The 27902-nt window shown below is 42.0% G+C and overlaps 3 protein-coding genes across 10 annotated transcripts; all 3 read right to left on the bottom strand.

Moving 5' to 3' along the window:
• Positions 1–157: 157 nt before the first annotated feature.
• Positions 158–14022, bottom strand: colq (collagen-like tail subunit (single strand of homotrimer) of asymmetric acetylcholinesterase). Of its 3 annotated transcripts, none has more exons than XM_054782815.1 (17): positions 13772–14022; positions 12966–13075; positions 12037–12123; positions 9689–9733; positions 9488–9514; positions 8728–8799; positions 8399–8461; positions 8275–8301; positions 7438–7482; positions 7324–7359; positions 7163–7243; positions 6185–6281; positions 5662–5792; positions 3916–4035; positions 3702–3843; positions 3037–3139; positions 158–1442 (listed from the first exon to the last, which is right to left on the bottom strand). In XM_054782815.1, the coding sequence occupies exons 1-17, from the start codon at positions 14013–14015 to the stop codon at positions 1373–1375; spliced, it is 1500 nt and encodes a 499-aa protein (XP_054638790.1). In that variant the 5' UTR covers positions 14016–14022; the 3' UTR covers positions 158–1372. The 3 variants fall into 3 exon arrangements, with proteins under 3 accessions (XP_054638790.1, XP_054638791.1, XP_054638792.1); XM_054782816.1 differs by having other exon boundaries at positions 3702–3828; XM_054782817.1 differs by lacking the exon at positions 12966–13075 and having other exon boundaries at positions 13772–13944.
• Positions 14023–15855: 1833 nt separating this feature from the next.
• On the bottom strand, positions 15856–22338 carry hacl1 (2-hydroxyacyl-CoA lyase 1). Of its 2 annotated transcripts, none has more exons than XM_054782814.1 (17): positions 21913–22108; positions 21615–21719; positions 21507–21547; positions 21340–21420; positions 21198–21270; positions 21047–21124; positions 20834–20928; positions 20643–20755; positions 20431–20566; positions 19772–19877; positions 19482–19565; positions 19290–19391; positions 18863–19017; positions 17335–17493; positions 17141–17248; positions 16867–17053; positions 15856–16008 (listed from the first exon to the last, which is right to left on the bottom strand). In XM_054782814.1, exons 2-17 carry the CDS (start codon positions 21705–21707, stop codon positions 15976–15978), a joined length of 1644 nt encoding a protein of 547 aa, XP_054638789.1. In that variant the 5' UTR covers positions 21708–21719; positions 21913–22108; the 3' UTR covers positions 15856–15975. The 2 variants fall into 2 exon arrangements, with proteins under 2 accessions (XP_054638789.1, XP_054638788.1); XM_054782813.1 differs by lacking the exon at positions 21913–22108 and adding an exon at positions 22140–22338 and having other exon boundaries at positions 15857–16008.
• A 141-nt stretch (positions 22339–22479) lies between these two features.
• On the bottom strand, positions 22480–27535 carry ubxn11 (UBX domain protein 11). 5 transcript variants are annotated; one of them, XM_054782821.1, is made up of 15 exons: positions 26828–26939; positions 26664–26751; positions 26310–26352; positions 26155–26232; positions 25556–25612; positions 25434–25485; positions 24908–24984; positions 24758–24842; positions 24467–24684; positions 23781–23858; positions 23646–23703; positions 23447–23550; positions 23309–23382; positions 22918–23064; positions 22486–22845 (listed from the first exon to the last, which is right to left on the bottom strand). In XM_054782821.1, the coding sequence occupies exons 4-15, from the start codon at positions 26188–26190 to the stop codon at positions 22707–22709; spliced, it is 1125 nt and encodes a 374-aa protein (XP_054638796.1). In that variant the 5' UTR covers positions 26191–26232; positions 26310–26352; positions 26664–26751; positions 26828–26939; the 3' UTR covers positions 22486–22706. The 5 variants fall into 5 exon arrangements, 4 of the variants coding, with proteins under 4 accessions (XP_054638793.1, XP_054638796.1, XP_054638794.1 ...); XM_054782818.1 differs by lacking the exon at positions 26664–26751 and having other exon boundaries at positions 22480–22845; positions 25556–25656; positions 26310–26350; positions 26812–26928; XM_054782819.1 differs by lacking the exons at positions 26664–26751; positions 26828–26939 and adding an exon at positions 27448–27535 and having other exon boundaries at positions 22487–22845; positions 26310–26350.
• Positions 27536–27902: the final 367 nt, after the last annotated feature.

Raw genomic sequence — 27902 nt, 5'->3', positions numbered from 1 at the left:
ACATTTATAATACAGTATATGTAATAAAATGCTTCACAGTTTTTTTTTTTAAAAACCTTTTAGGGAATATTTATTTTAAAAAAAGTTAATTTGGGTTTAAGACATACAAAGCATCTTCAGATGTGTTTTAAGTCCGTCTTTTATTTAATGTCTTGACCATCAGTATAAATCATATCAGAGTTACGACAGAGTGACACGTTATTCATACTTATATGCAGCCTTACAGCATGACCACATGCACGTTATGTTTCTCACATACAGTACGGGATACAGCACGGGGTGGAAGGAACACTGAGCACAGTCCCAAATACTTATTATTACCCTATATCACACCACTATGCACATTTTTAAGACACCTGCTGTTGGCATTGAGTTACATAAAAAAAAAAACGGGAAAAAAAATGCACATTAGCACGAGCATGCGGACACGAGATTTTATAACAGTCTTGATGTTTGTATATGTTACACATAGAGAGGTCTCCCTTGGCTGAACTGTAGCTTATGTGGACTAATTGTCTTCGATCTACGCTCTCGTTAAGTTGCCTACTGTAAGACAGAACAGACTGGATGACGAGGTAATAGAGTAAATACAGTAAGGAGTATAGAACAGTTTCATTGCCTATTTAGCAGCCTCGCCTTAGCTTCACTGAGAGCTTTAAGGACATAACAGTTTCAAGCCTTCACATATCAGAAAGGAGGATACATCTCATTCAAGCACAGGGAAGGGTGCATTTTAGGAAGGGTGGGGTTTGCGTTCCTGAGAGTAGTTGTTCTTGCTTATGTGACGTGTTGTCCAAATGTGTGTGTCAAGTAGAGAAGCACCACACAGGCCTGACATCCCAGTTTGGCTGGATAAGATAGTGATTCATCCCTGCTTTTGGTAACGCCAGATTAAGAGTTGAAAAGCTTATGGTGGCAATAAGAGGTAAAGTGATACATGCCTCATGCAGATGCCACCATACCTGAGGCCACGCTCCAGCTCAGGTTCTCTTACACTACCTCTGCTCTCTTTTTTTTTTTTTTTTTTTTGGGTAGTATTTTCTTCCAATAGTCTAAACGTCTCCCACGGGAACTTCATTTCAATGCATGGCTGCCTTTGCACCCAGAGACTGATTGGGGTCCGTTCAGGCATGAGGAGGAAGGCCAGGCTTAAATCCTGCCGTTTAAGACGGGGTGCAGCTGTCCTTGTGTTTCCGATGTGTGGGTTGAAAAGTTTCCCCTCCGCGTAGCAACAATGCTCCGAGGGCTTCTTCTTATGTACACAGCAATTATCTATATGCTGTTCATCTGCTGCTCTTGCTTCTTTTATTTGTGGCATGAAAAATATTCCCAGTTTGTGTCCCTAGCAAAGGATTCCGGGTGCCATGTCCACTCAAGTGAAGTACTTGCAGCTTGTGGAATCGATAGCACAGTACGGCGTGCACTTGAGGTGACCGTATGACCTGCAAACAACACACACGACTCTCTTAAAGAAAGTATTCATCATATACTTGCATGCTAACATATAATCAATATATTCTTTTTGAACCTTGTCTCTGCACACTAATATATACTTAATATATACTTACAGGATGCAACTGAATAATAGTAAATGATAAGAGGCGCCTGCTTGCCTGAGGAATACAGCAGATCCTCACAAGTAGGGGAAAAAACATGACTAATGAAAACGCCCAGGAGAATGTCTATTTTTGACACGCTAATAAATGTAGATTAATTGACATGCTAATAAATGTAGATTATGCTTTTACTACAGTATGCTATGCTGGCTTTTTAAAAAACTCAAGCTTCAGCGTGTGGATGGCTAAAACTAAGCTGTCGTAAGAAACGTGTGACATTATCTCATGTTTTTAAACTTTACTTAACAACAGAATATTCAGTTATGGACTTACTGGTCATTTTGTGCAGCAGTAGACTTTATTGGGGGGGGGCGCTTGCCTCATAAGATGCATGCATCATAAAAACTGAACTTTTTTCAGAATTTTGCCCATCATCCACAATCTTTTATGTGAAAACATGAACTCACGTCTTTTCCTTTTCTGTGCGTTTTAAAGAGCGAAAACCAGCTAGCATGAGACAGCTAACAATACACATAATGGGACCCACCTATTTCGAATATGAAGCCCTACAAAAAACCCCCCTCCAAAAACAGCAACAATGTTCGATTTACATAACGTGACCTGCATAATAACCAAGCTACAGCGACGTTGTTATTGTAGGTGCTAACTCCGAAGAACTACTTTTCTGGCGTAGTGACACAGAGCCTCGTTCACAATGCCTCACACCACTACCGAGAAGTAACGTTAGCTACTGGATCTGCTGCTGCGTGGCCTGTGAGTTTGGAAACTTTAATGCTAGGTTATAAATCATGCCTCGCACGTGTATAGTAGAACATTGTGGCAGTAAGCTCAAAAGTTGGTCAACTAGTGGATACTGGCTCTAAACATTGCTAGGAAGACTCAGCTAGATGCTTTTACTCTCAGTATTTTATTATTTCTTTTACCTGAGGACTATGCTGAATTTACCAGCCCTCCCATGAGAGCAGACATTGTAAGTGACTGTTTTATTATGGTCTTATTTTGTCCATGAAACATTTAGCAACAGTGCTGCATGATAACGCTATCCAGTTTAACTGTCTAAGCCAACAAGGCCAGTAGCCTACCCGGTCCACGAAGGCCAGACGGAACGTCATGTTGATGTTTCTCCCTTCAGAGGATATCATTTACACCAGTGGTTCTCAACTGGATTGGCTGCGGAACCCACCATCACTGCTCATTGACAAGCGGCAAGCCAAATTGTAGAATTTTTTAAAAACTCTTATATTTAAATGGACTGTTTGCAACACAATGTGAGCTGCAGCAGTGAGACGCTGTCCTCTATTTATGCTGTGCTGCTTTCCAGCAGATATCTGCAGCTGTGTGTCGGACGGACGGCACCTTAAATCCCCTCTCAAGTTCCTTCCCCTCCCACTCAAGCTGGACTACGTCAACCATGGCATCGACCCGTGACCCACCAGTTGAAAATCACTGCTTCACTTACCCTGGCAGATAGGAATGACACGTCTGGTAGCCAAAGTCTTTACCATCACACTCCTCAGCGCCTTCATGGCGGTATCCATCACCACAGAAGGCACGTTTACACTCTGTGGGGAGACCACAAGGAGTCACGTTTCATGCCGCATTAAAACATAGATATAGATATATAGATTTACTGGACTACACCAGGGGTGTCCAAACCTTTGCCATACAGAAAAATGAAAGTATGCCAATGTGATACAACACAGTAAAACCAATCCAATGTACAAGTAGATCCAGATATGCAAACTAAAATAAGATCATTCCCGGCTAATGTGTTTTTTAAATTAGTCAATTAAAGCCAATTCTACAGTATTTGCAGATGACTAACTGCTATGCTTTTTTAAAAGTTGTTTAACTTGTACATTTTATTTAGGTTAGTTTTCAATATCCGAAAAGTCGAGGCTAATACTTGTTTTTTCCGGTGGCTTTGTAATTGTTCCCTTTTCAGTGTGGCACTCGTCGTCCTCGGTAATGTTGTGACGCATGCCGTGCTTAATGTCAGTTTTCACAATATATGCTATGGGCTAATTAAAAACAAGCTGCAGGCCTCAAATGGCTCCCGGGCCGGACTTTGGACACCCCGATACTACATGGGCGCAAGTAACGTTTCAGACAGTTGCAACTTACTGATGCAGCCGTCAGTGACGACTTTGTTCCTGTCGTCACATTCCTCGCCGCTGGAACGCTGCACGATGCCGTCGCCGCAGTAACCGTCCTCATCGGGTGGGTTCTCCATCGACTGGAACGCCGTCATCTGGAATGGGAAGGTCTTTTACAAACATTAGTTAAATTTAAAAAAAAAAAAAAAAGCTCATGAATGTTTGAAGATAGGAGCACTAACCTGAACAGGAAACCAGCCGTTACCGTCTTTGAAATAAAGAGATCTCTGGTCTTTGCGGAATGCAAAAGCGTTGTCTGTCTGAAGGCGCTCCAGCTCCTCCTCGCTGCTCACCACAAATATCTGAGACAATGGATTTGAATATTCAAGTCAAAAGTTATTAATACCTCAGGTTACTTTGATGACGTATTTTATATTGTAGATTTTAACTTGTATTAGTGGATCTCCACACATTCTTGGTTCAGCATTCACGGACGTGTACATTCTTTTTGGTCAAATAAATATATATTTTTAATTATTTCTACAAAAATAGGCTTTTTTTTCCTCTTTCCTCATCTCATTCACCCTAAGTTGGTCATCATTTATAAACATGTGATAACGCAGGTAAAAATGTACAGCATACACGCACCACTGTTAAAACAGCCCCCCATCTGTACTTGTTTATGTCTTTCTGCTTCACTGATGGTGTTTTTTCCTGAAGTGTTGAGATCAGTGGTCCTTAAATGCACCACAGTTGTGTGCTGTGAGTGGCTACACCATGGCTCCAATTCCATCTGTTGGTGGATCATCCTACATTATCATTCATTAGTGGTGAGTACCTGTACATTTCATACTTGCGGCTTTTTAAACGTAAACCCCGGTTTCGACGTAACCTACTGTGTATGTACACGATATAGATATATACTGTAGATGTTACATGTTTTATTTATTTTTTTTTTTTTTACAGTCATTCTTCCATCTTCTACCACTTATCCGAGATCCATTTACGGGGGCAGCGGCCAGAGAGCAGGGAAGCCCAGACTTCCCTCTCCCTAGCTACTTCGCCCGGCTCCTCCCGGCAGATCCCGAGGGGTTCCCAGGCCAGTCGAGAGACATACTGTCCCTGACATGTCCTGGGTCGTCCCCACAGCTTCATACTGGTCGAATGTGCTCTTAGCACCTCCCCAGGGAGGCGTCCGTGACCAGATGCCCGAGCCACCTCATCTGGCTCCTCACAGTGCGAAGGAGCAGCAGTTCTACTCCGAGTTTCACAGATGACAGTGCTTCTCACCTGATATCTAAGGGAGACACGCTATGGACAAAACTCATTTCGGCCACTTGTACTGCAATCTCATCCTTTCGGTCACTACCCAAAGCTCATGACCATAGGTGAGGGTAGGAACATAGATCGACAAGTAAATTGAGAGCTTTGCCTTTCTGCTCAACTCTCTCTCCACCACAACGGACCGATGCAGATGCCGCATCACTGCAGATGCCGCACCAATTCACCTGTCGATCTTGCGTTCCATTTTTTCGTCACTCGTGAAGAAGACCCCGAGGTACTTAAACTCCTCCCCTTGGGGCAGGATCTCATCCCTGACCCAGAGATGACACTCCACCCTTTTCCAGGCAAGAACCGTGGATTCGTACTTGGGAGGTGCCGATTCTCATCCCGGCCGCTTCGCACTCGGCTGCGAACCGATCCAGTGGGAGTCGAAGACCATGGCCCAAAGTTTTACAGCCAACTAAGCATTAAATGTAACAAGTCGTATCCTGTTTATCGATGTTATGTTCTTCTTCAGAAAGTGAACTAGTTGAGTAGTGCGCTTCATTTTGCCTCACTTGCTTTAAGACATGATTAATCAACAATTAATTGCACACAAACCGAATGAATCAAACAATCGATGCTTATACCAATCTCTACTTTGAAATTGAACGGCTATATGAAAGTTGACATGTTTGACTGCAAAGACACTATTTTGACCTTACCGCTGGTACTTTGAGAGAGTTTCCTCTCGAGTGGTAATCTTCCAAAAGAGAACCACTGAGTGAGCTACAGCTACACTTTCCAGGTGGTCCAGGTGGCCCTCGGGCACCTTTAGTTCCAACCATGTAAAGTCCTGAAATCAAAGAAGAGAAAAAGTATATTAGTGGGTTAAATTGGTTTACTTGTCTGAACTTATACAATAAATGTGACCAAAAATGTCAAATTGTCCAACACAAGACCGAGTCCCTTCCAGCTCTATGATGCCGTGATGCAAGCATTTTGCTTCACCTCAGGAGATTAGATTTCTCCTCACTAAACAAGACAAGCGCTTACAGCAGTCTTTGCTGCCTTCTGCTGACAGAGCGCTTGGCGCCGTGCCGTCCCGGAGCAGAGAGCGTGCAGAGCAATATGCAAGGCGGGAGACGGTGTCAAGTGTAGCGTGTGGTGACGGAGCATCATGTCACGTTGCTTTGATCATATCCAACATGAGTTGCTATTCTGATGGAAGATGTCAAATTTTTTCACCTGTGGCAGGAGAACCAGGAGGACCAGGAAGTCCAGGAGTTCCCTGTGGACCTGAAGGTCCTCTTGGGCCAATACTGCCTGGGTCTCCTTTTGATCCCTGCAACATAAGACAAAAATACATATGTACCATATGTGGGGGAAGAAGAAATGATAATATTAATACCCAACATATAAAAGTTCATATTTTGCATTTTACAAAATTCAGTACAACAGAAGACCTTTTCATTCATTCATTTTTTATGCCGCTTACTCCTCACTAGAGTATCCTGGAGCCTATCCCAGCTGACTTTGGGCAAGAGGCGGGGTACACCCTGGACTGGTCGGCAGCCAATCGCAGGGCGCATATAGACAAACAACCATTCACACTATGGACACTTTAGAGTCTCCAATTAACCCAGTGGTTCTCTATTATTTTTGTCATGCCCCCACTGGGGGACAGAAATGTTTTCGCGCCGCCCCGATTTGAAATACTATTGAGAAACTGATATTATCTGTTTATTTATCAGTACTGTACAGACTGAACTCCAAACTGAAACCAGCAAAATGCAAGAAAATGGAGAGCAGTGAAGCATGCAAGCGTATTCAAGAGTCAAATTGCATGCCGAGTACGACAAATTCATACATGTTAGCGGGTCTGCGCTAATATTGAAAGTCCTCCCTGTGCGTGTATTTTATCTGTTAATATTTACATATATAAAATAAGAAGATGAATTAAAGAGAATTAAAACAGAATGAAAATACGACTAATGGCTTGCCAACTTTCATGGTCTATATTTTTGGTTGACCAGCCTGTACAGTACACGTAATGTAATGCTAACAATCCTAACATTCCTTACTGTAGCTTTTACATGAATTTTCCACAACACATACTAATATATGTTTTTGTATGTTTAAATATACATTTAATTATGCTGTTCAAAAAGTAAATAATAATAATAATAATTTACATTTTTCTTGTTTTTATTGGCAACACTTCACCTGTTTGCCTCTCTTCCCTGGTCGACCTGTGGGTCCTCTGTTTCCTGAAACACCAGGCTCTCCTTTTGGACCCATTTCACCCTGAATAAAATACAAATCCAATGCAATGATCATTGAACAACATAATTCCAAATTGAAAATGGAATGAAAATTGAGCTTACTTTCTGTCCAAGCATTCCCGGGTAACCCATTGCCCCCTGCAGAAAAAAAAGCACATGAAGGTAAATGAGATACAGTCTATTATATGCTGACAAGAATAGTGCTAATGTACCCACTTTGTCACCCTTCAGGCCATTCTCACCATGCTCTCCTCTTGAACCCTGGTTGAACAAACATGCAAGCCCATTTTATTATACATCTATCCATCTATACATCCATCTATCTGTCTACGGTATCTTCTACCACTTATGCGAGGTCAGGTCGCATGGGCAGGAGCCTAAAACTTCCCGCTCCCCGACCCCTTTGTCCAGCTCCTCCCGGCGGATCCCGAGGCGTTCCCAGGCCAGTTGAGAGACATTCTCTCCAATGTGTCCTGGGTCTTCCCCGAGGCCTTCCACCGGTTGGATGTGCCCTGAACACCTCCCCAGGGAGGCGTCCGGGAGGCATCCCGACCAGATGCCCAAGCCACCTCATCTGGCTCCTCTCAATGCGAAGGTGCAGTGGTTCTACTCCCGGATGACAGTGCTTCTCACCTTATCTCTAAGGGAGAGCCCAGCCACCCTATGGAGAAAACTCATTTCGGCCGCTTGTATTCGCGATCTTGTCCTTTCGTTCACTACCCAAAGCTCATGACCGTAGGTGAGGGTAGGAACGTAGATCGACAGGTAAACTGAGAGCTTTGCCTTTCGGTTCAGCTCTCCCTTCACCACAATGGAACGATTCAGTCCGCATCACTGCAGACGCCGCACAAATTTGCCTGTCAATCTCATGTTCCATCCTTCCCTCACTCGTGAACAAGACCCCGAGATCCGGCTATGGCACTCCACCCTTTTCCGGGAGGTAACCATGGACTTGGGACGGAGGTGCTGATTCTCATCCCGGCCGCTTGACACTCATATTCACTCTTTATTATACATTTACTACCAATAATCACAACCAAAGGGGTCACATACCTTTTCTCCTTTATACCCAGCTAGACCCTGAAATATGGATGACACACATTATCTGCATGATGAGCAAACCTATAATGATTTAATATGAATTAAAATCAATATGGGCTGTGCACAGATCACATACCCTTGGTCCAATTGGTCCTCTGCCTCCAGGCAAGCCCATTAGGCCTGGGTCACCTTTCTCCCCCTGACACACAGAAAAAAAAGAAAAAGAAAATAAAAATGCAAAGCATAAAAAAATTGTGGCAAATGAAGCCAACTGGAGTGCAGTACTTGTCTGCAACCAGCATGTTGATTCAGTCTCAAATAGTTTGTTGTTTTAAGAAGTACAACACATTTCCACATGTTTTTGGGACACCTCCAGAAGTTTCCGACCATCTTTTTGAATGCAGTCTTTTTCTTGACACTGTCATCAACATAAATTATCTACATAAGGAGATCTGACTTACTCACTTTGGGCCCACTTGGTCCTGGCCTTCCAACGGGTCCCTGCTTCCCAGGAAGTCCAGGAGGCCCCATTCGGCCCTGACAGGAGGTATGACTTTTATGAAACGAACACCTAATAAAATCCAATCAAACATCTACAAGCCGTATGAATGAAATCCAATAAAAACTACAAATCTCAGTATTTGCTGCAATGTTTGTCAGTCTGTGCGCTACAGAATTTATCCAGTGCTCCTCTGCATGTAGTCCTGCACATGTCGGGGAGGAATGACTTTAACGAGTGCTGTCACTTTGCCCTATTTAATTAAATGATAGCCTGTGTATAGAACAGGAGCCGGTGCTTGTGGGAAATAAAATGATTTATGACCTGGCTTGAAGCACTAAGCTAAATTACACTGCAGTGCTACGAATGCTGCTGGCCCCAGACTACCCCGCTAATGAAGCCCTCCCACTGGACCACTTTGACAGCTCCGTGGACAGGAAGTGATCATTTGAGGTTTTACTCTTCCACCGGTGGTCCAAAAACACCTGAGCTTCCCTTCTAACAGAGCAGGGGTGCCGTGCTACAGCACGCGCATGCTGTCGTTGCATCTTTGAACAGTCGACTTTGAGGCATAAAGGCAGCTGAGCGTCGTTTGCATCCGGTCGTTGCATGTTCACTGTCTCCTGTCAAGGTTGCTCACAAAGCAAAGCAGCCGCTGACATTGAATTTCATTTTTGTGCAAATCCACTTAGCGCAGAATATCTCATGATTAATGGAGATGCTCACCTTTTGTCCAGGTCTTCCGATTTCTCCCTGACAACAGGATGTGAAGGAGGGACAAGGACAGATGCCGTTAATGCATTTCCAAACTAGCGTCTGTCAGCATCTTGGGCTGCAGGCCAAGACAAATTTAGCTCTCAAAAATTATGAGCACTTGGTATCATGTACATTGACTGGCATGAATCTCATAGATGAAAATATCTTTACCTTTTCTCCCTTGGCTCCTCCAATACCTGGCAATCCTGGTGGACCCTGTAAAACATTGCACACACATTCATACGGGGGTATTTTCGGGATAACTGTTTTTGGTTTTCAAAATGTCGACCATACTCTAAACCACTGGTTCTTAACTGTCAGGACCCCCACCAAACAGCCTGTGCCATCTTCCATTCATCCATCTTCTATGCCGCTTATCCTCTCTAGGGTCAAGAGTCAGGGTACGCGCTGGACTCGTCACCAGTTATGTGCAGTTATGTGCAATAATCTGCTGTTAAGTCAGCATCTTGATGTACCGAGTAATTAGAAGTGCATTTCAAAGCACACTTTAAAAAGAAGTGGGGTGGAACATAACTGCATACAATAATGAATAAAGTTAAGTTAAATATTAAAAAAATCACAAAATTGGGATATTTCACTTACACTGCACTGAATATACACAAGGAGGAAGAGGCCTATAGAAATATTTAATCACAAAATTAAAAAAAGACAAACATCGGCTTCATATTGAACATTTAATGTAATTTTTATGGTCCCGCGATCCACTTTTGTGTCCCTACCTACCATTGGTGTGCAGTCAGGGCCAGCAAAGCCTTCTCTGCTGGCCGCACCACTACCAGAAGCACTGACCTACGTTTCAAACTTAAAATTGTACCATTTGTTCCAATAAATTATATGATTTTTTTAACAGTCTGTTATCTTCATTTTATAACGTGTTTCTTGGCTGCAGTGCTTCCAGTAAGTGTAGGTGAATGTTATGATTTTTTTGTCAGAATCAGGAATCAGAACAACCTGACAAGATTGACAGGCCGCTGTCACATACACATTATTAGCAATGGGGCTCTTTTTTTTTTTTTTTTAGCCAATCAGACTTCTGATTCATCTTCAGATTCGCCTCAAAGCTGCCATGCAGGCTCCCAGTTCTCCCATTGGTTGATCAGAGCAATGAGGCAAGTCACCTGTCCTGGTTGGTTGATCAGAGCAAAGTGATTCAACAAGATAAGTTACGCCCACAATGGCTGACTGAGGAGAAATCTCTGGTGAGTAGATGTATTTTACTTTAAAGGTTTTATATTTTTGTCATGTTATTAGATAAATATTGATTGTGAATGGCTTCAGATGATGTTGTAGTGTAGACGTGTGGAGCTGTCTGAACCTTTAACCACTGGGCCGTTGTATTTGCCACATTTACAAGCCGCTGTGTACTGCCTACCGTGGTGGAAATTAGTCACTGACTCAAAGCTACCAGCAGTAATGTAAGTCAGGCGTATTGGTGACTGTGTATCCAAAGATATGGGGAGTGATATTGGTCAAATATTGTAGTCGCGGCAATCTTACCGCGATCACGGCTACCTTAATTGTTAATGCGCTGGAGTCCCACTCTTTATAAATGCCTGTACGGCGCATCGCTAGCGAGGCTAGTGCTCTACATGGGTGAGCGTGGTTTGTAACCCTGCTAATATTTACTAAGAGGATTGTAGTGTTTTTTGATGATGGTGTCTGGCGAAAAAAAATTCTGTCCGGCCCACTGAAGGCTCAGGTACCAAATGCACCACCCGCAGCTCATAGGAACTAATTATCCATCTGTGTTTCCTTTAACATAACAGATGAAAAAATATATTTTTTCTTAATTTTTCTCAAGCTGCAGCTGAAGCTCAGACACCCCATAAGGGTAGGAGCACCTTCCACTTTCAAAACCGCTGCTCTACATACAATATAATACATTTCTCCAAACACACTCATACTCCAACCGTACTCTAGTCTGCATGTGGATATGTGAGCTGCAGTTTTAATTAAGGATTGAGAGGCAACTATTGATTGAAAGTGCCTACTGCAGTCCTGATGCTGCTGAGGCAGCCCAGGGTGGTCGACCACTGCAAAACAATTAATAATAAATTAATCATGTCCACAGAACCTGCTCATCGTTAAGTTTTTTTTGGGGGGGGGGTTTGAAGGAAAAACAAATCTGCGGTAATGTCTTTACAAGCGCCTGTCACCCAAGTGGACACATGGCCACATGCATGTGCTGGTAATCCCCGGTATGTACGCAAGCCAGTACTACGCCTTTCCAGGCAGACAACTCTTCATCGAGTTTCAGAAGATGACATGAGGCACGCTGAGGGTCACCAGTGGAAAAAGGCTATTTTTGTCTGTGGCTAAATGTAGAGCGTTAATGGGCTGCTGTGTTCCATGCATGGGAAGAGGGCCGCAGAGAAGCACACCTCTCCTGCCTCCTCTCTCAGGTTGTAGAGGAGGAAGCAGCAGTAATGTGATGCTTGTTCCATCCTCCCAAGAGGCCAAGAGCTTGGATGCTACAATGACAATTTGCATGCTCTTACCTGAGGTCCAGGGGGGCCAGCGGGCCCAGGGGGTCCACGGGCACAGGTGGAACCCTTGTCTTCAGAGCCAGACTTTGATTCCGTGTCCTGATGATACAAAAGATCAAATTATTCTACAAATTAATATGATATATTATATGATTATGATATTATATGCTTATTTCACACCTTTTGTAATTTCATTCATTTCATTTCATTGAAGCGACCAAAGCATATGACACCATGCGTCCTCTATCAATCTACCTATCATATGTCACCTATCTACAGTATCTACCAGTGGGAGGGAACACTTAAGATCCAAAGCATACCACATTATGTGTCGTCTGGCCACAGTATCATTGGGAAGGAACAGTTCATGATCCGAAGTGTACCACATCATATGCCAGCTATCTGTCTGTCTGTAGCCTCTTTTGCATGGAGATGCAACAAAATAGCTGCAACATAGCCAGAACAGAAGCTCCAGCATTCTGTGCCTTTTACACAGAACTCAGCAAAGCGGGACATTGCCGTATAGCAACATGGCATTCCACAATCAGGCAATTATAGGCATGACGACGTCAAATCCTGAGTCTGTATGGAGGGAGAAGTGAGTCACACGTGTGAAAAACTTCAAATCCTGGTCCCGGCATTGCGGTGTACCCCCTGCACGCTTGTAGTATGAGCTGTTACTTCCTCCAAAGCAGTCCACCCATTCTGTCTGTGTTGTTTATACAGAACAGTAACACAGAAATAAGGCAAAGTTGAGACTAATGCTTTAAAAGAAATGTCTATCTATGCAACAACCCAAAGCATACCACATCATGTCATTACATCTCACATGAAATCTCGGGGGTTAAAAAGAAACGGGTGTGTGCGACCCAAGGACATGTCAACATTGACGCATGTCCGATATTCCACATTAAGATGGCGGTCACATGACTTTGACTCACATCAGTAGAGCGGCGCCAAAGTGAAGGGGGTGGAGGGAAGAGCGGGGGTGGAGGCGGACTCAGTATACAGCATGGGCTGGAGCTCCTCTGCTGCCCCTGGGGAGTGAGCGCTGTGCAAGGTGCAAAGGCAGGGAGGGAGGACGGTGTGTCAGAAATGGGTACAAGGCATTGAGAGGTCACAACAACAACACATCAAGAGTACCAATGGAAGGTGGGATGAATTGATCTGGTTGTGAAATCATGCAGTACCAGGCAGGGAGGCTGAACTACAAACAGTTAGGATGCAGGAAACAGGTGCAAACTATCAAATGGTAACACCCGTCCAACAGAGTTCCTCAAGCAGACATGAGGTACCACTCTCTGAAGAGCCGGAGCTGCATTGGCTATTTTTAGAGGCATTTCCAGTCCAACCTCATGGGCAACAACAACATAACAAGTGTAGTTTACACGAGCACTTCATTAGGGACACCTGCACCATCTAATGAGATCCAATGCAAGAGAATGCGTAAATAATTCAGCTTGGAGAAGTATTCATGTCACAATATTTATTACTGTGCTTGTAGGCCTGCACTGCATCATGCTGACAACTACCAAGTGTTTGTCATGATGCAAAACCACAAAATAAACATATTGCTATGTTATTATCTCACAAATCTGACAGTGTCAGTCAAGGCTGAGCATTATATTTGTCAAGGCACAATGGATTTCATTGATTTGTGCAGGCGTACCTTCAACACAAGTGCACTCTTTGCCAGTATACACACATGCAGACACGGGCTCACTATGGAATGATCATGTGTGCTTACCTGCTGGGAATGAAATAAAGCTGTCCAGGAAGGATGACTGAGCCAAGCCATAATAAAAGCACAGCACCAGATAGAGGAGTCCGTGTGCTGGAGGAGTCATGCTGCTGCTCATAGTTGCCTTCTTGACTTTATTTGTGAAGCAAAAGCAGCCCTCACACTCACTCCTCACTGCCTTCTTCTTGTCTGCGTCTCCCCTCCTCCCCGTCCTCCCCGCTGTGTCTCCTTTACGCCCTCGCGAGGGCATGTCCACCAGTGCCCATTAAATCTTTCCTCCGCATCAGTGTGCGCTAAAATTACAGGAGGCAGCACGCCAGCTGCTTATGGGTGCCACTATTAGATCTTTACTACTGCAGGGGGTGCCTTTGTTGTTTCCACTCCTCTCAGAGGGGCGGCTTAACATTTTGAGTCGTCTGACAGTTTGCCTTTATCCTTAATACAAGCCAGGGAATCAGGGCATCATTTGCACATACTTTTGCACATTTAATTGCAAGTGTTGTAGCATTCTAAGAGGCTATGTTCATTGGTGTGTTTTTCTCCTACTGTAGTATCCTTTTACTCCAGGCCACATTGGTTTTATTGCCAAAATAAATTGCCTGCTTTTCCACTGAGGCTCTTTAGGAGGATGTGTGAGCAGTAAATACTTCTGGGGACACATACCCTTCTCTTAATAGAAAAATTTGCCGTAGACTACATGTAGGCGTTAAATTGGCGGTTTATTTCAATGCAATTGAAACAACTGCTGACAAATGTGTTAGGAAAAAAATAAATGAAACAAAACATGAAATTATTAAGTAATGGGACATAAGTTATAGTTTTTGCCCTCGATTGTGTAGTACCACATTTATCATTAGGGAAATATTTACTTTGATCTCTGCCCTCTGACAAGAAAGTATAATATTGTAGAATTTTCTAATTACTGTAATTGATGTATCAGATACCGAAGATGTTGTAAACAATATCTTATGCAGTCCAAAATACTGTAATATGTTCTGCTTTAGTATCATCGCAGCACATGGAAAATGAAAAGTCATGTTTCCCCTCAATGGACCACAACTCTCCAGTGCCGGCAGCCCTCATGCCACAGACACAACCACCATGACTACAGGCAAGACAGAATCATCTTGCTACTCGCTTGTTCTCCCAGCTATTTAGACAATAATGGCTGGGTATTGACTGGGGGCGTCACAAGATCTCACCAGATTAAAACCTGACTCGTTCTCGTTCAGAAAAAAATGTCTCGTGGGTACTAGGCCTGGGATGAAAACAAATTAATTCATCACACAATAAATTAATATTAACTCGAAAATTTTTCAAGCCTCAATAAATTGCCATGTGTGTGCCTGTCTGTTTTCCTCGTCTCTTGCCTCCAAACATCCAGGAAGAGAGTTCAATCTGTGCGTTGGTGTCAGGGTCACTAGCATACGCACAGAGTACAGTAGAGTGTAATATAGTGAAAATTAAATGAACAGATTGCAATATCCATCCATCCATCTTCTATGCCACTTATCCTCATTAGGGTCGCGGGTATGCTGGAGCCTATCCCAGCTGACTTCGGGCGAGAGGTGGGGTACACCCTGGTCAATCGCAGGGCACTCTCATATTTATACCAATGGACAATTTAGAGTCGCCAATTAACCTAACCTGCATGTTTTTGGAATGTGGGAGGCAAGCGGGGGAGAACATGCAAACTCCACACAGAGATGTCCAACGGAGATTCGAATCCAGACCTTCCCGATCTCCTGACTGTGTGGCCAACATGCTAACAACTAGGCCACCGTGCGGCCAACAGATTGCAATATATTGTACTTTTCTTAAAAATATTGTTCAAACCTTGTCTCCTCTCATTCTCGTAGACCCAATCTCATGTATCGTCACGTCTCGTGACCTGAGTGTCTTGTGACATGCCTACTGTTGACACATTTTGAGTGAACACATCACTAATATCTCCTGCTCAACCATGAGTTTTTTGCATGTCTGAACAGTGAGCCCCAGAAAAGAGTTAAAACCATCTCAAAATCAATGGCAACTGTTGGTTAAGGGAATTCATCACTATTAGACACAAAAACATAGATCTAATATAGTACGTGATAAAAAATTAGTTTTATTATGGTGTTATTTATATACTTTTTTTTACATTTAAATTAAACTGTAATAATTAATAAGAAAATATTCACTTTCCAACAGTTTGGTGAGAAGGTTTCAGTCTACAAGTTGGAACGTGTCAGCCAAGGGAACTCCTGCAAATAAAGAAAAAAAAATGAATAAATGACAGAAGTTTGTACATCATTTGTACGTTGGAGGGAACAATGACAACGCTGATTGTTGGGCAGACATAGACAAAGAAAAGGAGGGCACAACAATGGAGCTTAGTGCCTCAATGGAACCTTCCAACACCTGAATGTATCCATGCAAGCCTGCACGGAGTGTTGCATGGATACATTCAACATAAACACAGAAGGCCCCACTTTCTAATTATAAGGGCCCTAGAAATAGAAAGGTCAGGTTGATGTGAAGTGGAGGGATTGTTGAGTGGAAAGGAGCAGCTCCACTGTGCACCTGTGGAGAGGAAGGATTACCGCTCAGGAACACATGCAGAGTCAAATAAACATTGAGCCACTTATTTCTCTTTATTAGTCGCTAACTGGAACGCTGATGATTTTAATTCCAACTAGCTACACAGCTGCAACCCTTGTTTGTATTACTTCCTGTCACTATGTTGAGGGTTTCACCTGCTCTCGTCAATTTTTAATGCTGTAGGTTGTGTGTCTTTTTCTTTGGTTGTTTTCTTCTGTGTTTTTGAGCAGGAATATGCAAAGAAATATTTATTCTATTTTCAGGAAACTTGTGTGGGTGTGGCTCAAGGACAGCGCACTACTGCCACCTACAGGAGTTGAGTAAAACTTGAGCGTGATTAAAGTTAATCTAACTGTATATCCATTATATCCAGTATGTGCATGCTGCAATGCCAAATCTCATCACATTAGGTTACAATGTGCAGTGGTTACATAGGATATTGTTCTATTTTCTTCCCTTAAATCCATTTAGCTATCATTGGAATAACTCACTGACTTCTCCTGTTTGTGTGAGTTTCTTACCTGCTGCTTTCTGTCTGAGGAAGGGTCGATGAGCACGTTGATCAGACTGGGTCTCTCCCAGTCACTCAAGCTAAGCTGCAAGGCACTCCGCAACTCCTCCACTGTCCTCACCAGGAAACCACGGCCGCCAAAAGCTGCCATGACCTGGTCGTAGCGCGCCTCAGGCAGGAGGGTCACTGGAGGGGCTCTGATAATACAGGTGAGAACATTCAGCAAGTTTAGGGGAGCACATTGCAGCTGAAAGCGTTTGGTTTGACAGTGACAAATGTCTCACATGCTGGTTAGATCTCCCATTGTTGCCATTTCTTTCCACGTCTCAGGGTCGACTCCGCTGTATATACCATTATTATTCACCACAATCACCACTACAGGCAGGCTATACCTGTACAATCAATTACAAACATTGACGCTGTAAAAAAATGTTTTACAGAAAATCGATAGCATTAAAATAGGATTAATGTTGCTTACCTGCACATGGTTTCAACCTCCATGCCAGAAAACCCAAAGGCACTGTCTCCTTCCACACAGACGATTCTTCTGCCTTTATTCTGGCTCTTTTCCAAAGCAGCTGCAGCTATAGCGAAACCGAGGCCCACTCCCATTGTTCCGAATGTGCCAGCGTCTAACCTGGAATGTTGTCAGGAATAAGCACAAATGAATAAGTAAATTCAGATTAACATTGATTCACACTGACTTTAAAAATATGTGCCGTAGATGTAGACCGTCTGTGAAAGTAGCTCGTTGGGTAACTCCACTTCTTAACCGACTCATAAGCACCTGGTCTGCCACAGAATAAGACGACGTCGCAGGAGAGGGATCACTGTTACCAACTACTTTTGGAGACTCTGACATGAAAGCATGTATCGCTCTTCTCAACAGGCATTGAGTGCTGCTGTGGGTCCCTCCCCATTTAAGTGTATTTACAGGCGGCTCTGTCTTGTTTATGGCATAAAAAAACGACAAAAAAGTGACAGAAGAAAGTTCATTGGTAGGTGTAAACATACAGTCGTCCTCAGGTTGAATATGGTCTTTTTTCTTTTTTTTTTTTAAAGCGTATTTAAGAAAATTGTACGTATTCAGGGCCTACATTAAGCATTTTAAAGCATAAAAAGACTAAATGAAAGAAAATACAAATATAAGGCATTCAAAAGACATGGTATGAAGTGTAATACAATATCTGTGACTTGTTGGGTGTGCCTATAAGACGCGGGGCCTGAGAAGTGACCTGTGTGATATCAGCTAGCTAGAGATGGCTGTTAGCTGAGTGCTCGCAGCAGGTTAGCAGTGTAGCGAGTGGCCGACAGCAGATCCTGTGTAAATGTTCACTGCATGTGTTCTCTGCTTGTTAATAAAGCAACTAAAGTGCATCGAGAATCTCTCCTTAAGTATACTACAGTGGTCTCTAGGTGTCAGTCACGTTACATTGGTAAGACAATAACCACCAGGAAGTACACTGTCAGTGCTAAAATGTAAGTCTATCTTATCTTATTTATGTCGAAGATGGTTTATTTTTTATTATTATGTCTACTATATTGAATGATACAAGTGTAACGGTGACTATAGGGGTGTTATTTCATGTCTACAGGGCTCCAATAATACTAAAAACTGTATTTAGAAAGTCACAAACAGGTTTTCTATGCTCTAACTACAAAAACATTCAATTTATTAATATTGAATCCTACTTCACGGAAATTCACTTATCACAGTCGGCCTAGAACCAATTAACCGTGATAAATGAGGAACGATGCATTTGTTTTGCTTTTGATGTTTTGTCACAACGTTATTCCTCTCTCCACTCACCAGAATGAATTACAAGTACATTCACACACACTATAGCCAATGACAATTCAACAATTATAGACCCCAACCCACCACCGCCACAAATACATTACAGTCTTGCAGGAAACACTGAATGACAATAGTTCATATGTGTAGAAAGACGGAAAGATGCTTCGACATGCATGAACGCCATTACTCCAAACCATGCTATGCTTGCCTGTGCCGAGGTAGGTAGTTATTCAACATAGTGCGTCCAATGTCCATAGTGTTGGCGCCCTCGCTGACAATTATGCAGTCATGCGGTAGCAGCTGCGAGATGTGGTGAAACACGGTGTAGTAGTTCATAGGCAATGTTGACTGCACAGCAAACGCCTGTAAGGTGAATGAGGGGAAGGATAAAAAACAGATCCTAAATAACCTGGAAAACAATAGAATGCCTTTATTATGATTGCATGTTATCATACACTATTTTTGTATTTCCTCAAATAGTGGCGAGTACAGGGAAAATGTTCAATTAAGTATACGGTAAGTTGCTCCTGAATAGAATCTCTCATTGCCACTGCAGATGCCCTGAGCTCCACCACTGAAAATCATTACATTTTTTTGGGCTTGTGAAGTGAAATGAAATTCAATTTCTAACTCACATTTGATATTTTTGCATTGGCGGCTATTTTCTCCTTTAGTGTGCTCCACCATCCTGTGCAAGAGGGATACTTCCAGCCATCTTTAAAAAGACACTCCCGCAGCTGGAGAAAGGAGAACAATACTTGATTATACCACATGAGCTGGTATTTTAAGGCACAGTTAGATGATTCGTGAGTTTGTGGCTTATGTACCTGATTGACCACAGCATTGATGTCCCCCAGAAGGGCGACAGCAGGCCTCACATTGTTTCCCATCTCCTCGTGACAGAGGTCAACCTGTAGATAGTACGTATTAGTAGTATTATTTAAATGCACTGTAAGGTAGCCCATGAACCCTGAATACATTTCCAATGTGGACCCCTGTGGGTGTAACAGTAAACATAAAAGAACTTCATAGTGGTTGACCAGCACCAAACGGCAACGTCATAAAGAAGGAAAAACAACTACCAGCATAAAGTACATTGTGTTGGCCATCTACTAACCTGGATGATCTTGACATTAGGGTCAAATCTAGGCGGCAGACCAAAATGGAGGATCCAGTTGAGTCGGGCTCCAAGAAGAAGCACAACATCCGCCTGGAGCAGAGCTCTTCATTTCAGCAGAAGAAAGAGGATCAGCATACAGTGCATCATTGCATCACACAAAGCCAACGCTTTACGTGTAAGAATACTGTACATGAAGAATATTGCTACTGTGTCTACATAATGAATTCTGTACACAATATTAGGTGTACTTTGCTATTATTGGATTAAACACCCTTTTGCTGATTTATCTCATAACCTAATAGCACATTTGTTTCAATGTGCAGCACTATCCTGTTACAGTGAGGGCTGAAGACTTAGTTCCCTTTGCATCTGACAAGTTAACCTTCCTATAATTGTTCTGTTGATACAAAAATTTGGAATAAAAGTGTGCTAAGAGCTGCTGTCAACCTTGTTCTGGTCTGTCAACCACACCAGGTAGCAAAGACACAAGAACACGAACGCAACAGCAGGAATTGAGAGGGCATACAATGAGTACATTTCCAGATATTTGTAGAAAAGGTGTACCTAATAAAGTGACTGGCAGGGAATTAGGGCGTATAACTGTACTGGAAATTATTCTAGGAGAATGTTTTTAAATGTACACCTCAATGGTGTACCTCGATCGGGCAGCCGCCACACAATTGGGGTGGTCATCGGGCAGCACTCCCTTGCCCATGGGTGTGGGAAGGAATGGCAGGTGGCTCAATTCCATAAAGTCCCTCAGGGCGGCTTCTGCTCGGCCATATGCTGCACCTGTTGGCCACAACAAAAAACTAGGAAATGTAGCATCTCTCATTAAAGACAAGTGGCAAAATAATAGTTTTTTTACCTTTGCCAACGATGACTAAAGGTCTTTTGGCTGACTTTAAGACAGCAATAGCCTCTGTCACTGCATTGTGGTTGGCCAGACAGATGGGAGGAGGCGGACAACAACTTACAAATCTGCAGCAACAACATTTATATGAATATGTGACAGTATGCTATGTCTACCATTACAAAAGAGAAAACAATCTTACAAACCTGACTTTGCTCCTGTCCACTTTGGCATTCACCATGTCTCCTGCAACGTCCACATAACAAGCACCTGGACGCCCATATATGCTTGTGCGAACAGCCTGTAAACAAGAACATAATGACAGTGTTAGTATTAACACACTACTTAAAAGTGTGCTGAATGATATGTTTAATATCAAATTCATAAATGATAAAATAAAAAGAATATTAATAGATTACCTTCTCAATCACTGCAGGGATTGCTTCCAGACTGCTTGGCCTGGCAGAGAATTTGCTATACAGACGACACGCTTCAACCTACATAAGTGAAAAAGAACTCAAGCAAAGGCAAACATCCTTAAACCTAAATGTGTATCAACACATTTATTACCTGAGGAAACTCCTGAAAGGCCCCTGCTGTCTCTTGGTTTCTATCCGAGGATCCCCCAATAACTATAACCGGCCTGTGTAAAAAAGCAACATACATTTAAAAAACAAAATAACTATATAGACAATTGTAATGTAATTCATACCAGCAGTTCATGTTAGAGTTGGCCATTCCACCAAGAGCATGAATGAGTCCTGGTCCAGACACCACGAGGCAGGCACCTGGTCTGAATAGAGGTAACACAGGATACACAATCAAGCCAGCTTCTATTATTATTATAATTACTATCGTTTGGATCACTAACAGTCTTACCTTCCAGTAAGGTATCCAATGGCAGACGCAGCATAGCATGCCTATTGTTTGGAAGACTTGATCAAACACAGCAGATCAAACAGAGCAGAATATCTACACACTGCTTACCGCTTGTTCATTTCGCATGCCCACATATTTGATCCCTGCAGCCTGAGCAGCCATGGCTACTTCAATGACAGGAACACCAACAATTCCAAACATGTACTCCACTTTCTGTAGGGACATTTATACATTGTCAAACATTCAGTATAATTTAAATTTACTTTAAGGATATACAACTAATATCTCCTTAAGTGCATTAAACCTTATTTCTTACATTTTCTAAAAACACTTCACCAGTTAAATTCCATTACAAATTGTAGATTACATTGCACATAATACAGTATATAATTTATTATTGTATTACCAGTACATATTGCAGCAAAATTATTTGGACCTCATGGCACCCCGTAGCTGTCAATATCCATTGTACTGCGTACTGACACAGTTGTTAAAACTGACACACATGCAAAAACAAAAACTAAAATAAACATTTATCGATTTATAGTTCTCTCAATTTCCAGTTTCACTGTAACCATTGACGAGAGGTCAATGACAGTTGTATATTAAAAAAAACATTTTTAAGTTACATACCTGCTTTTTAAGAGACTCAGCAATTAGCTGAGCTCCTGTCACTTCGTCCATGCTTGTCCTGAAACAACAACCTTCTCCACTTTTCAATGTGTAATCTTGATACTTGTATTGTAGTTATTTACTATTCGTAATCTCAAGCGTTAGAAGAATGTTACTACGCTCTGAACACTGTCCACGTCTGTGAGAGCACTTCCGGGGTGTGAGCCAATGAGGAGACGCGGTGTAAGTCACAGGGACACCAAAAAGAGCGCATTCAGGAGCAACATGCGTTTGGAAACGTTTTGACAGGATTGTTACCGATATGTCTTCTGTTTTTTGTAATTAAATACATTACTTATGTTTTGTTATTTTCATTTGTTTTTAATCCTAATTTATTTTGCTTTCTTGTGTTGAATTAAAACAATGGTCCATGCAATACTGGAAAATGTCATTGGTAGTAAATATTTTCACTGTCTTGTTTAAGGCATCATGTTTATACATTGGCAATCTCAAATTCCATGTTAAATAAGCACCGGAAGTGTCTACTGAACACACAGTAGACAATCATCATTAGATGAGCCATTTATTTCACAACTGTGTTTTCCTTCCTCGCAGAAGAAGAGTGACATTTGTCGTGAGCCCGCACGACCCAAGCGTTTGGCAATCATCATTGTAGTGATGCTGAGGGTATGCGCTGATAATGTCATATCCAGCCAGGTCATGACCCCTGTAAACCAATAGAAGAAATCATAAGCTGTCGGCCGATGATATCACATAATATGTGAAGTTGCAGGCTTACCTGAATCTGTCCAGGTGTTGCCGTAGGTGACCCACAGTCTCGGAAAGGCACATTTTTAGGATGTAAGTGTTATTGCCATCTTCTGACTTAACTTTGAGTGTGATGATGTTATGGCCAGAAGGCCTGTCAGAGGTCGGTGTCTGCAGCCTCAGGAAAGTGACACGATTTATGATAATTACACACCATGTGCAATTCTTTAATTTCCTACTGATTATTCTGTTCAGGGTTGCAGGTAAGCTGGAGCCTATCCCAGCTGACTTTGGGCAAGAGGCAGGGTACTGGTCACCAGTCAATCACAAGACACATAACCAAAAACCATTCACACTCACATTCACACCTATGGACAATTTTGAGTATGTATGTACAGTATAATTCATAACCTTTTGAGTACCTGTCCTTGATTACTTGCAGTGCTGGTGTATCTACAAGGATGATCGAGTTGCCGTTGTCGGTGTCAGGTGAACCCTTGAGGAAAGATTAGGTTCTGTATGAGCAGAAATGACCAGACTAAAATTCTCAAAAATCATACCTCCAAGGTTGTGCACACTGAGTCTCTGACATCAATCACTTGACCCGCCTTCACCACCACTTTGGGCAGCCTTTTCAGGAACTGTTTTGCGTTTGATGTCTTACCTGTGAGTCAAAATAACATACATGTGACATTCTCAGAGTGTTGAACTCAGTCGGAAAAGACTCCTCTTTTCTCTAATATACAGCCTGTCCTTCACCTGGAAATTTATCCCATGGTAGTCTGGGGACAAATTCCTCATCTCTTCTGTCATGGACCTTATAAGAGAAAAGGTATAGGAGTTTTAACAATTCCGTATTAGCGCAAGATGTGGCAGAGAGATGGGATGCACTACCTCAAAAGGCACACCATCTGGATATCTGCCCTGAAGCTCAGATGGAAAATAGCCTTCCATCAGATCCTGCATGCATTGCTGCAAAGACAACCAAACATTACAAATCCAGAAGTTTTTTGCACCTACTCCCTTTCAAACGCTAAAATATAAGGTAGTTAAAGTAGTCATTTTTACAAACTCAGAAACGCCTCTGAAACAAACCAAATTATGGCAGTGCTTTCATGCACAGTTTAAAGAACATCCTTAGAAAGAGGAGTTATTTCTTTTTCTCAACATCAGGTCTGAGGGAGACTCGAGCAATACAATGCAAGGACTTGGAGAGATTTAAGTCAACAATGCAAGATTAAGTGGACTCCAAGTGAAACAAATTGATACATCCTCCAGAGGGGACAGACAAAGGGACTACTCCTACTGTAGTACGGTGCCTTGCATACATATTCACTCTCCTTTACTGTTACACATTTCGTTGTTACATATTCCGAAACGGGTTGAATCCATTTCTTTCCTCAAAAATCTACACACAATACTTCTTTAGGACAAACTGTTTCCACAAAAAAATAAATGAATTTCTTTAGTATGATGCTACTGTACACACTTCATTATTACAAGATATTTTGTGTAAAATTTACTTTGAAAAAAACATTCCCAACATAGTATGTCTCTCGACCAAGACCAGTCTCGAGTACCTGCGTGCTGCCCTCCTGGTAAGAGCGGAAAGGTCCTTCAAACATCACAATGCCATTTCTGTAGAGTCTCAGTTGCACGGGAACTTTTCTAGCCAACTGTGCCCCACTGGGTGTGGATTGTACAAAAGATTCCCCCTCCCCTGTGAGGATGTTCAGCTCCTTGATCCTCTGTAGCACAAGGTCAAAGTCCACGTGGAAATGTCTAAACCCTGAAGCATCTGTGAAAAGGTATGCCCTGCATGTTAGAGAGCACTTGAAGTCAAATGGCAGTTACCAGGTAGAGGATGGTACCTGTGACTGAGCTGCTTGTTTGCACTGCTGCATCACTGTGTTCCCTATCCCCCACCCAAATCAAACCATAGTCGTTCAGGAAGCTCTGCAGGTGGTGAAAGATACATCACTAAAGGAAACATTGGGAATGATTTGATCACAACAACGCACCTCCATTTCATCCACTTGGTGCTGCAGCTGTCGGCACCTTCTCTCAAGTTTCCTGCAGCTTTCAATATGGCCGCCCTCTATGTCAAACATTGTTCAAAAACGTGTGAAGTTCAGTTTTCTCCATGCTTTTCATAATAATCATTTTCAGAAAGTTGTTTTTATCTGCGCACACGCACGCATAGTTTCTCGATATGACACTTTTCAAAATCTCTGTCTGAGGAGCGATTATCTGGCCAACATCCTAACAACAACAAAATGAAAGTTTACACCCATTGTACCACCTCTCTGACAGACGCTATAAAAGAAAGCCAAACAGGGTTCCTCGTCAGAGATCGGTTGGACTTCGGTTAAACCTTTGTTGGCCACTAATCGCTCTCGCCAGCTCTTGCAATTGTTTGTATCACTCCTGTTTGAATTAAATTGTAAACTGCCCTTGAAACCCCTTGAACTCATTTCACAACTGTTAGAAAAAAAGAATCTGGGAGGACTTTCGCCCTGTAAAAGGGATGGTCCCAACAGTCATTACCTGATGTTTCTTGAGCCTTCAGTTGCTCCTTCAACAATGAAATCATGTTTTCCTTCCAACATAAAGAAAAGGTTAATGCGAATTGTGAAAATGTCTGTGGGTCATCAGAGGAAAGTCTTCACCTTGTGCTCCATCTCCTCTTTTTGGCTTCTGACCTTCCTCTCCAGCAGGGTCAGTCTCTGCATCATGGCAGACATCTGCATAAGGTCACTTGGCGGAGCACCTGATTTTTTACAGTATAACAGTACACATACACACTTATGCTCTTGTGTAAAGTGGAACCTCCAAAGTGAAACACAGTAAAAGTGGTAGACATATAAGAAATAAAATGTCACTAGGTGACAATTGATAACTACACTTACTTATAACATTGCCTGTAGAGTTTATAGAGGTTTTCTGATGGCAACTGTTTGGGTGTGAAAGTAATTAATGGACGTTGTGTACATACACAAACTCCTAATTTAAAGACTCCCTTTGTCCTTTTAACCTTTAACTAACTGGCATGTCGGATCAGCCGACTATGTGACACAATGAAAGCTAAAAGGAACACAGTGCCACCCTCCATTGTTTACATAAAATGTACTTTCAGTGTACAATTTCCAAGAAAAGTGCTGGTGTAGAACTGCACTACATCATACTGAGAAGCATCTCTCATATTTTGGTTTCCTCATCAAAACTTCGTAAAGCTTGACTATTGAAACCCATCACATTGTGTCTTTACCTTTCTTTGGTGCTTTAGAAATGGTAGAGTTAACATCACCGGCCACAGGAAGATTTGGATTATCTGATACTTGAACTTCTGAAATGGAACAAAAAAATGATAAAGCTGTGGTGCATTTTGTGATTGTGTGTGACATGATGTGACCTGTAGCTTACCTGGTGATACAGTCTCCCTGAATTGCCCTTGCTTCTGGCCCCTACAAGTGAAAGACAAACAAATCTTTCCTTTTTGTCACAATAAAATTCACTGCAGTTAAATTACAGGTGGGACATTCAAGATGAACATGCATTTCAAATTACCCATGCAAAAACTGCTCTATGGACCTTCTTCATCTAATGTTTACATGTTGTGATATATATTTACATATCATGATCTAATGAATTTATACCTGTATATGTATATGACCCCTGAGGACTATGTAATCGAGCATTTTTAAATCAGGTCTTGAACCCATATTTGTGGGACATAATTTATTAAATATAAATAATTTAAGAATAGAATACTTCCCTTGTTCATTCTGTGACAGAAATTAAGCTGCCAAATGAAAACTATGACAACACGTGACCTCTTTCCCCGGAAGTCTCTTGGCGCTAGCATCTACGGAATATAAATATTTAAATGTTTTAGTCAGGTTCTGTCGTCTTTTCATTTACTCACGGTCTGGTATTCTCACTCTCAAGTGAAGTACGTCTAGTTTTCTTTAGCATCGACAAAGGCGAACTCATGACTGCGGTATGAGCGTTTCAGAAGCTTCTTTGTAATGTTTGGCGTCTGTTACCAATAGCAGCACAGAACCCGGAAGTGGAAACGTCTCCCTCACGCGCTACTATTTTTAAAATAGTTTTATTTACTATCATCATACGTAAGTGTAAATGACATCACCGATCAATTGTTACACACATTAATATTTATGATTTAATTGTTTTTAAAGCCAATTACGCTAATATGGAATGACGTCAGCTCCTGAATGTACACTATCACATAAGAAACACCCAAAATAAAGTCGTAACATGTACAAAAAACACAACTACACAATTAACATGCTAATGAGTTGGTATAGTGAATATACACGTAAATATACAGCCAAATACTACATGTATCAAACCATGGATGAGTGGACAATATGAGTGGACTGCGGTAAAGGTAGAAACATATTCACAGATTCAAACTTCTGAGATTAATAACACCCACGCTAATGGTTCTTACATAGCAAACCATATCCCTTTCCAAGAGTGGTAACATATACAACACACTTTATCAAAACGAGCCGTCTTCTGCGCAGTCTTGACTTACATTGATCTCTGAGAAGCCGGCAGCGAGACAAGAGCGCAGGGACCGTCTACAAGTATCTTCTTTTTCGTTATGGCTGTTGTCATCAAGGTTGCCAATTCCTCAGTAAGAAAAGTAGCTATTGGCTGTCATGGAACGCTAGATGACGTCATTGGCTAGTTTGCATATTATTTGCATATGACGTTGTAAGAGATGTAGGAAAAAACATAATCTCATAGGATAGATTAACAAAAGTGAGTAAAAACACCTTGATTATGTTTACAACTACAAATATATATATATATATATATATATATATATATATATATATATATATATATATATATATATATATACGAAGCAACACGTTTGTGAAAATGGCCTTTTACATAATTTAGGGCAATTTTTTTTAGGTTAATAAATTCACTTCTGTGTGTAGGACCACATAACTCACCTCACACATCAATGACCTTCTCCTG

Source organism: Dunckerocampus dactyliophorus, chromosome 7, assembly GCF_027744805.1.
Source record: "Dunckerocampus dactyliophorus isolate RoL2022-P2 chromosome 7, RoL_Ddac_1.1, whole genome shotgun sequence".
Classification (NCBI taxonomy): domain Eukaryota; kingdom Metazoa; phylum Chordata; class Actinopteri; order Syngnathiformes; family Syngnathidae; genus Dunckerocampus; species Dunckerocampus dactyliophorus.
The sequence above is the reverse complement of the archived record's forward strand: the minus strand, read 5'-3'. Positions and strand labels throughout refer to the sequence as shown.

Excerpts from the sequence above, each read along its gene's own strand:
- colq (XM_054782815.1), bottom strand. The coding sequence starts at position 14,015 with ATGCCCTCGCGAGGGCGTAAAGGAGACACAGCGGGGAGGACGGGGAGG. Across the intron at positions 9,515-9,688 it reads GAGGAGCCAAGGGAGAAAAG|GGAGAAATCGGAAGACCTGG; the intron begins GTAAAGATATTT and ends TCCTGTTGTCAG. Across the intron at positions 5,793-6,184 it reads TCCTGGTTCTCCTGCCACAG|GACTTTACATGGTTGGAACT; the intron begins GTGAAAAAATTT and ends CTTTGATTTCAG.
- hacl1 (XM_054782813.1), bottom strand. The coding sequence starts at position 22,190 with ATGGACGAAGTGACAGGAGCTCAGCTAATTGCTGAGTCTCTTAAAAAG. Across the intron at positions 20,567-20,642 it reads TTTAGTCATCGTTGGCAAAG|GTGCAGCATATGGCCGAGCA; the intron begins GTAAAAAAACTA and ends TGTGGCCAACAG. Across the intron at positions 19,018-19,289 it reads CCAATGCAAAAATATCAAAT|GCGTTTGCTGTGCAGTCAAC; the intron begins GTGAGTTAGAAA and ends TTCACCTTACAG.
- ubxn11 (XM_054782818.1), bottom strand. The coding sequence starts at position 26,879 with ATGAGTTCGCCTTTGTCGATGCTAAAGAAAACTAGACGTACTTCACTT. Across the intron at positions 26,233-26,309 it reads CAGGGAGACTGTATCACCAG|AAGTTCAAGTATCAGATAAT; the intron begins GTAAGCTACAGG and ends GTTCCATTTCAG. Across the intron at positions 23,859-24,466 it reads ACCAGGAGGGCAGCACGCAG|CAATGCATGCAGGATCTGAT; the intron begins GTACTCGAGACT and ends TTGTCTTTGCAG.